General features: G+C 42.1%; 1 protein-coding gene across 1 annotated transcript in view; it reads right to left on the bottom strand.

Annotated features, from left to right (window-relative positions):
- VPS13D (vacuolar protein sorting 13 homolog D) overlaps positions 1-12,607 on the bottom strand; it is a 240,357-nt gene that overhangs the window by 145,471 nt on the left and 82,279 nt on the right. The window contains exons 36-40 of the mRNA XM_077899583.1: positions 11,303-11,509; positions 9,935-10,024; positions 7,487-7,627; positions 4,643-4,765; positions 2,230-2,304 (exon numbers count right to left, since the gene is read on the bottom strand). Of these exons, the coding sequence (XP_077755709.1) occupies positions 2,230-2,304; positions 4,643-4,765; positions 7,487-7,627; positions 9,935-10,024; positions 11,303-11,509 (636 nt within the window). The remainder of the gene's footprint in view (positions 1-2,229; positions 2,305-4,642; positions 4,766-7,486; positions 7,628-9,934; positions 10,025-11,302; positions 11,510-12,607) is intronic.

Below are 12,607 nucleotides of genomic sequence, written 5' to 3' on the forward strand. Positions count from 1 at the left end.
GGTGATCCGATAAAACAAACATGTGATCTGCAGGGTGTCCCTACAATTCTGTGGTTAGTCTTTAGAGATACCCCACATACTTCCGATGATAATCTCCTAGAACATCTCATGGAAAACCACCTAGAATAGACCCATTTCTCATGCCAATGACTTCACTTGGTTCGCAAGGTTGGCTTTTAAAAAAAAAAAATGACATCAAGTACAAAATCAAGGAGTAGCTGTGAGGCTGGTGACAAGAGCAGAGGGGGAGTAAAAGATTTAAGAGCTGTCTGCAGGGTAAACAGGGCTTATTGTGCCACCTTGAAAGGCACCTCCCTCTCCAGGAGTGCATGAGAAAGCTGCTTTATTACAGCAGATAAAGGACCCAGGAGGAAAAGAAGCCAGATGTGCTTTCATATCCCACTGTGAGCCAGACTGTAAGTTTCCACTTGCAAATTAGATTTAAAAAGAACAGGTGGCAAATTGCTTTGATCACACTGCAATACAGGAGAAAGTGCTAGGCGTCCATATAAAGACAGTCACAAGTATGTCACTCTGGAATGAAGCAGCCGGGGTCAGCACACTGCTTAGGTCCCCAAGCTTCGTGGGTTGATCACACCCACCAGCACAGACCGCAGCAGCGCGCGCCTCTGAGAATAACTAACATGCAGTGCTCACGAATCCAAACCCGACACCAGGGGACAAATCCGACATCTCCCACACTGGAGCCCGAGTCAACTGCATACTTGTCTTTGGCACAGCACCAGGGAACAACATTCCCAAGTCCATCCAAGAGAGCAGTATTCCCTGGTGGCCCCAGAAAATCTGCCTCTAGTGAGCAGACCTCATTCCTTGATAGGCCAAGAGAATAGAGGGCTCCTCAAGTCCAACTTGGGTTTCAGACAGCTGAGGGAATTGCTACCCTGCTGGGCTGGTTTCACAGAGCAATGTGGCCCTTATAAACAGTGCAGGTCTCCACGCCATGTAAGCGTCCAGTCTATCAGAAAGGACCTGGTTTGTAAATCATAAGAAACAGATTAAAGTCCCAGGCCTGCTACCAGCTGGTCATGTGAACAAAGGCAAATTACTCCGTCTCCCTCATCAGGAAGGCGCCCAGGCTACTTAGCCTGAAAGATTAAATAACAGATGCAGAAAAGCTGAGCGTCTAAATCTATTAATAAATGAAGATGGGATCACAGGCTTCCTTTGTGAACCCTCCCCCTCCACATCCATCTTGGTAAAACCTTGCAGGAAAGACCCTTGTACTGCCTCCATGTATGAACATCCCTGTTCCAAACTCCTGGTAGAGGAAGCTCAAACGGTCTTTTTTACACAATATATCATGACCCTGGCAGGACCTGGTGTTTGCCAAGTACAGACATAAATCATTCCGATTAAATCACACTCCTTCAAACAAGTGAAGGAATGAACATCGTGGGATTCCCATTCCTGGAGGTTTAAGGTGTTCTCTATCATATTGACTTCTTAGTCAAATTCTTCGAAACTTAAAGGGTCAGAGACAGAAATGAGGCACATTTCATTTCCTATCTCTGAAGCACTTCAATTTATAGCTAAAGAAACCAAGGTTTGTGTCTTTGCAAATATTTACTGGTAAATTTTTTCTTAGCTCAATTCCTGGTCACAGCAGCTTCTACTCCACAGAGCCCCTTGCATCGCTGTAAGAATAAATGTTCACTAAGGATTCTATAAACAAAGACCTGCAGCACTGCCTGAGGGAGGGTGGCTTTCCTCCATTTTCTTATTTTTCAAAAAGAGAAATCACCCCAGACACTGGGTATTTCTGCACCATATACCATGGAGTTGATTCCACAGCGTGGAGAGTTAGGAGAGAGGGAAGACGCACATCACCTGCTCCTGATAAAAGGTGTCACTCTATTCATCAGTCTGAAGTGGCCTTCCTTGCTATTAAAGCAGAGTACTAGATCCCTGGGTGGCGCAGCGGTTTGGCGCCTGCCTTTGGCCCAGGGCGCGATCCTGGAGACCCGGGATCAAATCCCACGTCAGGCTCCCGGTGCATGGAGCGTGCTTCTCCCTCTGCCTATGTCTCTGCCTCTCTCTCTCTCTATGTGACTATCATAAATAAATAAAATAAAAAAAAATTAAAAAAAAAATAAAGCAGAGTACTCAAACCTGGGATATCCCATTCAGCTCCCATTGACAGAAATTTAGTGTACAAGGCAGTTCTTCAAATAGGAAAATAAAACAAGCCCTCGCTTGGCTATACTGTACCTCTAGCATAGATCTGGTGCTCTAGGTTAGTCAGACTGGCTGTACTCCTAGTTCTAAGGTAGACAAGGGGGAGGCCTGGTAGACAGGAAAGACAAAGTTAGAGGGTAAGAATAAATAAAGCGAATAAGAAGACCCACTTCCAAAACATAAGCACAAAAAGAGTACATTATAAAAATAGCGAGCATCATGCAGTTACAGGATCGTTCCCTTCACTGATTGCTAAGAGCTAAGAAAGTATTGACAAAGTGAGCAAGATATTTTTATGCTGGCTTTTACTGTGGAGGATGTGTCACAGTAGCATGCTCCTGTTTTTCTGGACTAGGGAAAGAAAACATCGTCAAGATTCTCTTTAACAGAAATGACAAGCCTTTTGAGGACTTTTCACTTAAAGTATGTATGCTCTTAAATGGCATGGAAAAGTTACCAAGACCGACCAGCACAGACGAGGGTGGCAGTGGCTCCATCCCAATTTGGAAAGGCAGTGGCAGCAGAATGCTAATCCCCCAGAGGTTTCGAAATTTCAAGGGAAAGAGTCAATGTGCATTCCAAGTTTAAACAGTCTCCACCAAGGGGTTACCTCATAGTATTACTTAGATTATAAATTAAACATGGAAGTTTTTAGAACACTTACATTTGGTATTTCCATTAAATGTCCTTTGAGTACAAAACTACTGAACTTTCTAAGGTGCTGTGCCACCCAGCGGTTGAACGTCTGCCTCCGGCTCAGGGCGTGACCCTGGGTCCTGGGATAGAGTCCCACATCGGGCTCCCTGCAGGGAGCCTGCCTCTCAAAAAAAAAAAAAGAATCTCTCTTTCAAGGGATCATTTTGAAGCTGGCCTGAATGAAATGCACAAATTTGTGGGGACTGTAACTAAATGTTCATCAACAGGAACTGAAAGATGTGATCGGTTCAACAAGGTGCAAGTCTACTGACTTTCGAAACAAATTCCCCACAGTTAATTTAGTAGACCTGTTAAAAGAATACAATCTCATCTGTCACATGTGGTGTTGCCCAGGAACATTCAACAGGAAAGGAGATTTGGAAATTCAGGTATATTCACTTATGTCTAATTTAAAAGATATACCCCTGCAGCCTAGGTAACCATAAAAATCTATAGGTAAATAAAAATCCAGCTTTAATTTAGTATTGGCATTCAACACAGATAAGGCAGCTTATTAACTACAAAGAAAGAGGAGAAAATTTTTTTTTTAAAGGTGGAGGGGTGGAGACAAAGAAAATCCTTCAGCAGAATCCTGAAGATTAGGCCTTCCTTATGTTTACACTGAGTCTGTATCTCAATCCCCTTGTATGCAACATACTCTCTAGGACACACTGCATATTACAAAGGTTATACAGAGTCTTCTGGGTAGACTGTACATTCTTTTAACACACAAATTGGGAAGGTTAGAGGAGGAGCCAGAATTGAAGCTGATGATATCTGAAAAGCCCTGGCTCCTGAGCAATGACCTGGAGACTCAGAAGCAACGGCCTGGGAATACAGAGAACAAACGTAGCTGACATTTCCTTGTCCTCCTTCTGGAAGTGCAAGGCAGACGGTCCACTTCTACACCCTGAGGACAGACGCACCAGTTCAAATACTTCATAAACTCAGAAAATCCATCTTCCTGTGACATGTTTGCAGACCAGAGGGAATATTTAAGCATTTGTGAGCTATGTGAAGTCCAGCCAAGACTCCCCAAAGAAACCACCCGGACAGAGCTAGGCTGAGTTGAATTTGGAGGACAATGGCTTGTGGAGAAATGAAGGGCCACATGGTTGGCCGCCACAGTACCCCCTGCTCTAAGGAAATCAGAGCTCCATGGTAGGGCATTAAATAAGGAAAGAAAACATCGTTAAGAGAGAACAAACGGACTGCTCATTCTTCAAAAGGCTGGGCATTCAATTCTTTTCTGCTTTATGAACAATACGGAGCCCTCCTTTTAACAATTTCTTCCATATGGGCTCCTGCCGGTCCTCCCTTCAAGAATATATCCACACTCTGCACCTCTAGATTTAGAAAGCTGAAAAGACAGTTTGTAATATCCAATCAGAAAGTCCAAATCAACTGGGAAGTTTTGCCAAGTTAAACACACCAACCAGTGGCTGATCTTGCTGTGTTTCAGAAGTACCAGCTCGTATGCAATGTTACTAGAATTTAGAAAACTATCGCAGATCTTTTCTCTCCCACAAAGGGGGAATTAGAGCCCATATTAAAAGTTCAGTACCTTGTGCCAGAAAAGTGTCTCCTGCAAAGATTAGAATAGAACTACACAAGACAGAATATCCTACAGGTTGCTTTTTGTTTTGTTTTGTTTTCACAGAAAATGATGATTCTATTTGGATTTCTCAATGAAACATGGCTGTGTTGGTCAACTGTGATTTAGTCAGACATTTGTAGAGAAAAATCTTACTTTGTCCAAAGCATGGAGGATCCACTGAAGAGCCCATCCAGTCTTCTGCTGAGGTTGAATCTATTTCCTTGTCCTGTTTACAGTAATCTGCCATCCACGATTCCTTGGTACTTACATACTGGTCTAGAAAGAATTCCCCAAAGATATTAAGAACGGAAATAGAAAAGATTGAGGGTTTGAGTCAAATAATTTCAATTCAGCAAAACAAGCTTTTGTTGAATGCCTTACTGCGTGCTCGGCACTATGCTAGGTTCTCAGAAAGTCTGTCCCCTGGAGAACTCATGCTCCACTGAAAGAAATCAATGTTAGCCAAACAACTATCACCACAAAACCATAAAGTGGAAGGAGCTAAAATAAAGACATAAATAAAATTCTACGGGAGCACAGAACAGGGGAAGATTTATTCTGCTTTGACAGAAGTGGGAGAGTCCACACCAAGGTCCACGGGAATCTTCCGAGATATGGGGACTTTTGTTCTGGGTCGAGAGGAATGAGCAGAGGTTAGAGATCAAAAGTTTACCAATGGGATTAGGGATACGGGACATTCCAGGCCAAGAGAACAGCATATGCAAAGATTTTAAAGACATGAAAGTACATAGCCCTTTTAGGGAACAATGAATAATGTAGTGTGACTCTGGCCCAACATACTGGGATAGGGACACAGCAAAGCAGTCTAGAAAAGGGAAGTAGTTTGTGAAGGGTTTGCTATGCTATGCTATGCTATGCTATGCTATGCTATGCTATGCTAAGGGGGCAGAGTTTCAAGACAGAAAAACCAGTGAGGAGGCTATTAAAGACTACCAATATCAGGGATCCCTGGGTGGCTCAGCGGTTTAGAGCCTGCTTTTGGACCAAGGTGTGATCTTGGAGTCCCATGATCGAGTCCCACATCCGGCTCCCTGCATGGAGCCTGCTTCTCCCTCTGCCTGTGTCTCTGCCTCTCTGTGTCTCTCATGAATAAATAAATAAAATCTTAAAAAAAAAAAAAAAAAAAAGACTACGAATATCTCAGGAAGCGGAAATCCAGTGGACAGTTCTCCAGGAGTGGTTCTACTATTTTTAGAAGGGAAATATAATGGGAAGGGCAGGTTAACAAAATAATTGATGCACCATCCCTGGAGAAAGACCTTTTCTACTAGTTAAGGTAAGATACTTTGTAGAACAAAACTTGTTGATCTCCAGTTTGCGGTTCCAATAGTTGGCTATATGTAAGACTTATTTAAACGCTAAGGGGTCACAGTAATATTTCTGGGTTTCAGCACAGCATTAGGAATAGGGAATTGGACGGGACACCTGGGGAGCTCAGCAGTTAAACGTCTACCTTTGGCTCAGGGCGTGATCTGGGATCCGGAATCAAGTCCCACATGGAGCCTGCTTCTCCCTCTGCCTGTGTCTCTGCCTCTCTCTCATGAATAAATAAACAAAATCTTTCAAAAAGAAAAAAGAAAGAAATAAGGAATTGGAGATTTTAAAAAAAAACAGCTTTACTACAGACAAGAATGCCTTTTGGAAGACATTTTCTTTTTTTTTTTTTTTTTTGGAAGACATTTTTAAATAGATGCTCATCAGAAATATCAATAAACCTCTTTTAAGGTCTTGTTTATTACAGCTTTCCAAAAAGCTATGCTAAACTTTATCTAAATTTCCAGATGAACACATTATATAAGAAATAACATAGTATCAAAATAATACAGTACAGAACGATCATGAGGTTAATTGGGCAAATTTAATGAATGAAATCCGTTAATGTCAAACAGTGGTTTTAAAACTTTGGAATCAGGGATCCCTGGGTGGCGCAGCGGTTTGGCGCCTGCCTTTGGCCCAGGGCGCGATCCTGGAGACCCAGGATCGAATCCCACGTCGGGCTCCCGGTGCATGGAGCCTGCTTCTCCCTCTGCCTGTGTCTCTGCCTCTCTCTCTCTCTCTCTCTCTCTCTCTGTGACTATCATAAATAAAAATTAAAAAAATAAAAAAAAATAAAACGAAAAAAAAAAATAAAACTTTGGAATCAATAAACTTACCATCTCATTTCACTATACGTTTTCTGCATCTTATTATGACACAAAATAAGCCAATGGATATCCTATGAGCCTCAATCACATCCACTAAAGAAAGTTCACAGATTTGCAGTAGTGTTATCACTCAGATAACCACAGTATTACCAAAAATCAGACCATGTAGATCAATGATTCAAATAGAGTGGGTTTTCACAGCAAAGGCAGGCAACACCTGACTGTTATGAGAATGTTACTTTTCTCTTAGATGATATAAATACAAGCACAGAGTGGTTCCGACTCACTACAGTGAATCCAGGAATGTACGTTTCAGTGTTTTCAAAAAACATTAAGAACACACACCATTAGCTTGGCAACCCTTCAACCCAGTGATTTTCAGAGTCAGGTCAACATGATGACTTGATCGGAAATAGTACAGGCAATTTATCCTACTGTAAAGACAAGGTCAAAATTATACCTTTTAAGAATTATTCTGTGTAGGAGTAGCCTGAAAGAAGGGAATCTATACTCACTTCTCAGATATTTAAGAAAAACCTGTGACCAAGCATCATCAGGGAGAAGATTCATCCCAAACAGAGAGAGAGTTATGTTTCCCAACAGTCTCAGCTCTTGGTTGATCACTAACAGCATTAATACAAGATGCCAACTCTGGAGCAATGGGATGAAAAGAACCATGAGCTAGGCTGGGGTTTATCAGGAGAGCAGCCCCGGTGAATGGGTGATGTCCAATGTGGGCTCAGATATCTGCTAAACCAGGGTCAACAGTCTTCTAGACAAAAGACTGCAGTACAGAAAGGTATCAGTCTTCTAGACACAACTTTCCACTCACCAATCAGTACAGAAGTGATGTTGATATCCAAGCGGGGTTTGGCCTTGGCTTCCAGCTTCAGTCGGGGAGGGTGGAGGCGACTAGCTGCCTGTTGTTGCCAGGATACAGAGCATGGCCATGGCTCGATAAATGGCTCCCAGCCTACAAGAACACAGGAAGGAAGACATCTGTTAGGCAGATATCAAGAGTTTAGAGGGGAACGCTGTTCACAAATGCTCAGCAAGGACAAACTCTGGCTTAATAGCTTTCTATTTCCAACGTGATTCACAGCGAAAGCACCATCTTTAGCTACAGGTCACCCCACAGATGTCTGTGCTGTCTAGAGGATGTGAGTGGAAGGACAGACACATGCCCCAGGGTCTCCAAGGTGGGAGGAAGAAAGGCACAGAGGATATATACCCTCGCTATTAAAGAGCAGGGAGGACCTGCTTTTGATCCACTCAAAATAGAAAAAGGAGTCTCAGACTCAGGATGGAAAAGTGCTCTCAGTGGCTGAAGTAACCATTAAATTCCATTAAATTTGATTCTCCTGCTTATGTTAAGAACCCACTGGTTGAATAAATAGGTAGAGCATAATTGGAAATTCATTCACTTAAGTTTTTCAAGTTTCTAATCTTCAAATATCCTGTGTACAAAAAAGAATGAAAACAACACATATGTATGGTTTAAAGAATAAAATTACTACAAGCACTCATGTAGCCACTATTCAGCTTAAGAAATAGAAAATCCTTAGTTCCTCTGAAGTCCCTGAGTGCCACTCTCCCATGTCAGCCCCCTTCCCACCAACCCTCTTCCACCCAACTCCAAGTAAACATTAGTTTGGAGTTTTATTCATTTCCTTGCTCTTTTTTTATAGTTTTACCACACAGATACATGCGTGTCTCCAGAACATAGTGGTGAGTCTGTCCTATGGAGGATCTTTAAGTAAATGGAATCCTGCCATACATGTTCTTCTGCAAGTTTCTTTTTTTTTTTCTTCTGCAAGTTTCTATTTTTGCCCGACCACGTGCCTCTGAGACTCACTCGTATCGCTGCCACATAGCTGTGGCACATTTATTTTCCCCAGTGAATTGTAATCTGCTTATGACCACACCACAATCTGTATTCATTCTACTTCTGTGAAATATTCCCTTGAGCCTACAGATTTATAGCTATAGGAAGAATACTACCACGGGGGCTTGGGATCCTCTGGGGTACAGACCTAGAAGTATACTGCTGGGCTGTGGAGTATGCTTATACTTAACCCTGCTGCACATCAGATTGTTTTCCAAAGTGCTTGTACCAACTTACAGTTCTAATGGCAAGCAGTTAGAGTTCTGTGGCTCATAGTAGAGTCACACTTAATTTCTGCCAGCGTGCTAGGTGAGAAAAATGGTACCTCTCCATGGTTTTAAAGACTCAACTTTTCAAGACAGTTCATTTTTAAGTTTTCTAACTATAATACTCCATCAGTCACAGATCAGCCTCTTGACCAACAGAAATCCAACCCAATATGTAGCAATAAGTAGATACATTCGTCCCTTCGCACTACTTGACCTTTAGTGACCTAAAAGTGTTCATAGGACTTTAAAAGTAAGATTTGCTCTGGGAAAATGAATGATTCTCAGAAAAATGGCTTCCATATGCCCCATAAGAGTCTCCCTCAACTAGTAAGACTTCGGTCAGTATTCTCAAGTTAAACATGTTCAACAGTTAAAAAAATGCTAACTAACATATACTCTAGAACCATCTGCAGCAGCACAACTGATGACACTTCATTCTCCACTGAAATCAGAGGGAGCAGTCACTCTGGGGTCTAAGGCTCAGGCCGTATGGCTCTATTCTGTCCACACCTACTAAGAAATATCTTAAGGCAAAGTTCACACTCAAACTGCTCAGCCCTGGTTTATGATGCCTCCTGAATGTCCGTGTGTATGGGCCCTTACCTTGATCCTTCCAGTGGAAGGAAAGAAACCTGAAAACGTTTTTGCATTATTATCCAGATTCCATAATCACCTGCTCTGATCAACTGCTTGAGCGAGTAGGGCATGGCAGGTTGTACATTATCACTGATTCAGTATGCTTTTAATGAAACAGGTCCAGCAAGGAGGAAGGAGGCTTGAAGTTTAAAATGCTTATGGGCAGAAATCTCCCTTGAAATTTAGCTTCTGTCAGGGCCAAATGATTCTTTGCTCCTGAGCAATCTCATGTTCTAGAATGACCCAAACTCTAGCACTGAAAAGAACTAACTAGGAAAACTTGTTTTTAAATAACTCAGTTGCAACATATCAGATATGTTAGGGGAAAAAAAAATCTGTATCTTTTGTGCCTATGCAGTCACTTGTGTTTCACCTTTCCCTGCCTGGCCCCGCCTCCCTCCCCTCATGCAAAATTTATGTAGAGGTAGACCCAGGCAAATAATTAAAGTGTGGGTTTTAAATCCCACGATCACTTATGTTAGGTACTGACCTGACAGGGCACGGTTGTAATAATCTCCGGAGAGGGTGAAGTGGGCGTACCCTTCAGGGCTAGTTCTTACATGCTGCAGAAAAGTCAGACCTGCAAAGGAAGCATATGTTATAGCAGCTGCCAGGCAAGAACAACCAGAACTTTCTTTCTTGGATTAAGTCTCAGCAAAGAGACAGACACTAATCCTAGCTGATACTAATGACCTCATAGGAAAGCACACAAAATTTTGATATTTTGTTCATCATGGGTTTTCTCCATGAACTGTGATTTAAAAAAAAAAAAAAAACAACACTGTGTTAAAGTGTTATTTGTCTTCATTCCTGAGTCTCTTGGCACCCCTTTCCATGTCGTGCCTGAGGCAAAGGCCTCCTCTGCCTCCTTCCCTTCCCAGCCCAGCCCCGGCACCCAGGCACCTCGGTGCATCTGAAGTGTGCAGGAACATAAAAAAACATATTTTGCCCTGAATACCTGAAAATCAGGAGGCAGGCTGGTAAGAGCAGTTATGTCCTGAGGAATATTAGCTCAAAATTTTAAGGTTACCATAGAAAAATAAGAAGTAATTATTCCCTGCAGAAGACACTCGGGCAAAATTCCAGCTATTACTCTCAATCAAGTGGCCCTTGTGGGGCTTGAAGCACAGGGAACAGGAAGCTTCTCCCGTGGACAGAAGGTCAAACTTAATCCCCAGGACAGATCTTTCCTTGAAGTAAAAAGAGGCCAGCAAGGTTGAAAAAGTGGAAAATTGAAAGTGAACCCAGTGGTGAGATTTCCTGTACTCTCCACAGAAGCCCCATCTAACACTGCCTGTGATGACATGGCTGAGGAAGAGGTCCTCGTCCTCTTGCCCCACTACTGACAGACAGCTCTCAGGGCCCTTACGGACAGCTCTCTGAGGTGAACAGTCTAAGATTCTGTGCACTTCCTTTTCAAACATAGAGCAGAGCATTTTCTGAGCTTATCTTTTAAACACCTCTAATAACAGGACTCATTACAGTCTTTAGATACATACAAAGATAAACAAAAAGGAGACATCAGGAATTATTTAGCTAGAGCTGTTAATATAACAGAAATTTCATCGATGACAATGTCTATTATTTCCAAACTGGAGGCTGAAGGCCACATATGGCAAATACATACACATTTCTTTAAAATACAAATAATGAAAAACATATGTAAAACAATTAACTAAATTTCACCCATAGTACTACTAAGTGGGGAGCATGAACATCACACACACACACACACACACACACACACACACACACACAAAAGAAAAATGAAGAAGAAGAAAAAGAAGACGGGCCCCCAAATAACTCGGCAATAACCGCAAATCTTCAAGATGAATGTGAACATTCGGAAAACACTCACGGGAAAAGGTGAGCTCAGCCAGAGGGACGTCACAATCCATGCAGTCGTCGATGAAGCAGATGCACACGCTTTCGGCTTTCACCTCCACTCCAGAAATGAGCCGCGCCGCCATAGGCCCCTGGCTCTCGCGGCCACTCGTACCCAGAGAAAGAGATTTCAGAGGTTCGGCATTCTTAAACAACCAACTTGCCGCCTTTTTCAGTTGGCCTTCAAGAAAATTTAAAGGTGATCAGTTCAGCCAGTTTTTACAGACACTGAAGCAGCTCATAGGGGAAATAAAGTGTTAAGGGACCTACTGGACAGCCCAAGAGAACCCTGCTCCCAGATGTACTCTTAAACTTAAAAAAGAAGAAAAAACCTGGCATCATATAGGAAGTCTACTTCTAAGCAAAAAGAATGAAGACCCCTTGCACACACATTCCACTCAAGTTCACCATCCTTCATGATTTAGTTCAAAATGCCTCCAGGAGCCATCCCTCCACTAGTATGACATCTGACGAAGGAGAGGAGAGGAGAAGATAGGGTCCAAATTCTAGATGTCACTGAGTAGGGAAGTATGTAATTGTTGCTGTGTAGTTTTGTACTTTGTACGTACTGATGTGCTACTTTGTGACTGTTCTCAAATGTCTTAATCTGTACATACTTCCTCTTCTCAACTGGTCACAAATTCCTTGAGAACAGACAGCAATGAGAAGTGCATGTGTGTAATATACAACAGTTAAAATAATAGTCCCCTGAACACTACCAGACTGCTAAAGCTAAAAAAGCAAAGGAAAACAATGCAATCCCATATTTATAAATTACCAGAATCCAGTGCACCGCACAGGGGTAAATGGTTAAGGGCACAGGCTCTAGAGAAAGATGGTGTGGCTTCTGATTCCAGCACCTAGAAGATGTTGGATCTTGAGCAATTTACACAGTGCCTCTATGCCTGACAGCATGCACTCACAGGGCTGCCACAAGGAGGAAACAGACAAGTACAAGTAAAGTTCTCCTACAAGCAGAGCCTGGAACATATAGAGGCTCTACTAACTTTAGTTGCTGTTATCATTTTTGTGACTAATGGAATGACTTAAGAAGTACTAAAGAAATAAAAATTAACAAAAACCATAAAAGCTCTTAGAAATTAAAAAGAAATGTTGTGTTAAAGAGATAAAAGAATAGAAAATGTAAACACCATGGGGTATTGAGATAATTAAACTAACAGTGACACCTAGGTAAAAACAAAGCTAAGGAATGCAAGATAACTAGATCCGCCTTTCTTTTTTTCCAGAAGGAAAAAGGTAATAGTTAATGTGAACAACT

The sequence above is a fragment of the Canis aureus genome, chromosome 5 (assembly GCF_053574225.1).
Source record: "Canis aureus isolate CA01 chromosome 5, VMU_Caureus_v.1.0, whole genome shotgun sequence".
NCBI lineage: Eukaryota > Metazoa > Chordata > Mammalia > Carnivora > Canidae > Canis > Canis aureus.